The 3,116-nt window shown below is 47.3% G+C and overlaps 1 protein-coding gene across 1 annotated transcript in view; it reads right to left on the bottom strand.

Annotated features, from left to right (window-relative positions):
• Positions 1 to 2,139: 2,139 nt before the first annotated feature.
• The window catches only part of MRPL46 (mitochondrial ribosomal protein L46), a 9,734-nt gene continuing 8,757 nt past the window's right edge, over positions 2,140 to 3,116 (bottom strand). Inside the window, exon 4 of the mRNA XM_017506136.2 lies at positions 2,140 to 2,527. Coding sequence (XP_017361625.1) covers positions 2,277 to 2,527 — 251 coding nt within the window. The 3' untranslated portion in view covers positions 2,140 to 2,276. The remainder of the gene's footprint in view (positions 2,528 to 3,116) is intronic.

Below are 3,116 nucleotides of genomic sequence, written 5' to 3'. Positions count from 1 at the left end.
AGGAAAACAAGTTTGTCAGCAGGGCAGTATTCTCTGCAGAACCAGCAAAGATGAAAACTAGACTAAAAACCATTTGGGAAAGCAATGGTCAGGAGGCAGAGGTTAAATCTTCACATCTGGGGGATCCCGAGAGTGAGCTGGGTGGTCTGTTGCACATGGTACACACACACACAGAGGCATGTCTCTTCTTAGGTTGTACAAACACACTTCAGACTGGAATTCCTCATCCCCACAGCACCACACACATTACGCTCTCCTCCCACACTGAGAACATCACCTCAGATTTTGTTCCCTGGCAATCTTCCCCCAAAGGATACACTAGAAACAATTTTTTGGTCATGTTTGGCAGCCGGTGAAGGATTCAAGCTGGCACTCGGCAATTACAGTTATTTATACTATAATGCTAAAAATCTTGCATTCTGCAATATCACACTCCAAAAATAACAGATAAGGGGGTTGGGGCAGACCACTCCAAACCTATGGAATTCTGTAGCCAGAGCAGTAACAAGAGAATCAAGCCTAATGATGATGCAAATGCAGTATCCCCACCACCTGTACACCAGTCCCTAGCAGCCTTAAACCCTGGGGCTCCTACTGCTCCTGAGACGTAGGGCCTCTGAGATGTAGTCTTAGCAGAGATGCGTTCCATCAGAATTAAAACTGTGATCCAGGACGGAGCCTTCTTCATCAATTTTTTAAAACAAGGTGGGTGAGGTGTCTTCACGGCTTCTTCCATTCCACTCACAGCTTCCCCGATAGCTGAACGTCATGGGAAGGCTAGCAGTACTTCTAGAAGTTACTAAAGCAGCCCCACTTGCAATAAAGGAAGGTGCTTCTGTAAAATCTTCAGCTTTTTTCTGAAGCTATTCAATCTTGTCCTGATCATTTTAAAGTATGAATGTTCTGAGGAAAATCTAACATAATTTTCGGTCATTCTGACACCATTTCTCTATTTCCCAGCTGCATATTTGCTGTTTCCCACCAAAGAAAACAACGTTATTACAGACAGGCGTGGTCATGAAGAGTCACCACTTCACTCCGGGGACTCCTTCCCCTGTGGGTCAGAGGAGCCCGTGGCCCTCAGAATGTGCAATACAGTTCACACGCAACTCACTCCAAAACCCAGAAAGTGCATCCTGGCCCTGTGGCTGAACCCAGGCTTCACTCCAAAGGGGCCACTGCAGCTCAAATCAGCAAGCCTACGCCAGGGGACATCTCCCCTCAGTAATGTGGGGGAGAGAACACGTGCAGGAGAAAAAAGGTAAGGAGGGGAACACCACGACTAGGTTCCTCAATTTTGATCACAGAAAGCAACTTCCCTGACCCTGGGCAAGAACACAGGGCTGCGTCCGATGCAGAAACGGAAATCCCATTTCACGTGCTCACAGCCCGTTTAACCCAGGCCATCTGAGAGGAAACCAGGAAGCGTCTGATGGAATCTAGGACTGCAGACTAAAATCACTCTTCCGGGCAGACAAAGGTATGCCTGAGTTCCCCATGCTCCTCCACTCACTTAACAAATGTTTACCGAGTGCCTTGTATGTGCCAGGCACTGGGGACCAGTGAGGACCAAAGCAACCCACTGAAGAGCCAAGAGCCCCAAAGAGGCGAGGGGCAGGGGGTCAGCAGTCCCCTCTAGCACCAGCAGTGACATGCAGGATGACTCTGGGCCAAGTCACAGCCTGGCCATGACTCTACAGATCTCCATCTGTAGAATGGAGATAAACTAACCTTGGATATTTCACATGACTATTTTAAAAAAAGGTAAGACCTGACTAAATTCTTTTTAAAATAAAATGCTTTTAGGAAGTGAGGGAAAGAAGGAGGGATTATTTCCCAGGCTAGATTAAAACACCTTCATATTAAGTGGAGAGGGAGGGAAAAAAACAAATTGGAAATGGCTAAGAAACTAAGTAGAGCTAGTTTCTTCCCAAGGGCCTAGAGAAGCTTTCACAGAACTCAAGGCTTTCGGGAAGTCAATTCATTTCCTTCTGTTCTTTCTTCCTGGGCCCAGTAAGCAAGTGACGCACTCTAATATAATGCAGTCCTCAATTATCACCTTGGGAACAAATGGAAAGACACCCTAAGAGATGGCTCTCTCTTCACTGAGCCATCAACGGGCAAATCAGCTGACACCAACAGAGGAATAGACTCATTTATTTCTCAGAATTTAGCCTGCTGCTAGGTATTACCTGCAAATGCGAGGCAACCACACAGTGTCCTTGAGGCCCTAATCCCAGACTTATCTGAGCACCGTCCACAGGCAGCTCGGCCCATCAGAGGTCTAAAAGAAACCTCCTAACTTGGGCCAGGTATTTTGGTTTCAAATAGTCACTCAGCTCATCCTTAGTGACCCACACATGCTGGCCCTTCTTCCCGGCCTGGGAAAAGTCTCCAGTTAACAGCAGTGCTTTGAAGAAGAACACCTTGGCCCCGAGGTTACTCTCTGTCCGCATTGCCTGGGGGAACTTGAATTTGTAGTGCCCACAGGGTGCATTTCCCAGGAGCTTGGCTTCCATATTGTTTTCTGAAGAGGGAGGAAAAGAAAAATCACAATTGGAAGGTAAAGATACAGCCATCTGTTTACTCTGGCTACCAAAACTATAAGGGGTCTCTGCAAGATCTGGCCCTGAGGTAAAATCAATCCGTAAAAATAGGACTAGAGCCATTCCTGAAAAGCCTCCTCCCCTCTCAGTCCAAATGCTTCCTTGCCCATGGAGTCCAGGTTCACTGGGCTCACTCCCATGTGCCAAGCTACTGTTTTTAGACTGGAAGCCAGCAACACAGTTACAATCACACCTGGGAGTCACAGCACCTAGTTCCTATGTGCAGCCCGGTCACTATCTGTTGGTGAAGGACCAGGACATTTGGGCTGTAAAACGAAGTTCATCCACCTTTAAAAAGGGTGTCACGTGGAAAGCATTAAAAAGGACCTGATTTGACTCCTACGAATGACAAAGTCATAAAGAAAGTTAAAGACAAAGACAGATGAGTAGACACTATCTGCAATCCATAGCTAAGAGTTAATAACCCCAATCCAGGCCGGGCGCGGTGGCTCACGCCTGTAATCCCAGCACTTTGGGAGGCTGAGGCAGGTGGATCACGAGGTCAAGAGA

The sequence above is a fragment of the Cebus imitator genome, unplaced genomic scaffold (assembly GCF_001604975.1).
Source record: "Cebus imitator isolate Cc_AM_T3 unplaced genomic scaffold, Cebus_imitator-1.0 Scaffold348, whole genome shotgun sequence".
Classification (NCBI taxonomy): Eukaryota; Metazoa; Chordata; class Mammalia; order Primates; family Cebidae; genus Cebus; species Cebus imitator.
This window is presented reverse-complemented; position numbering and strand designations above follow the sequence as displayed.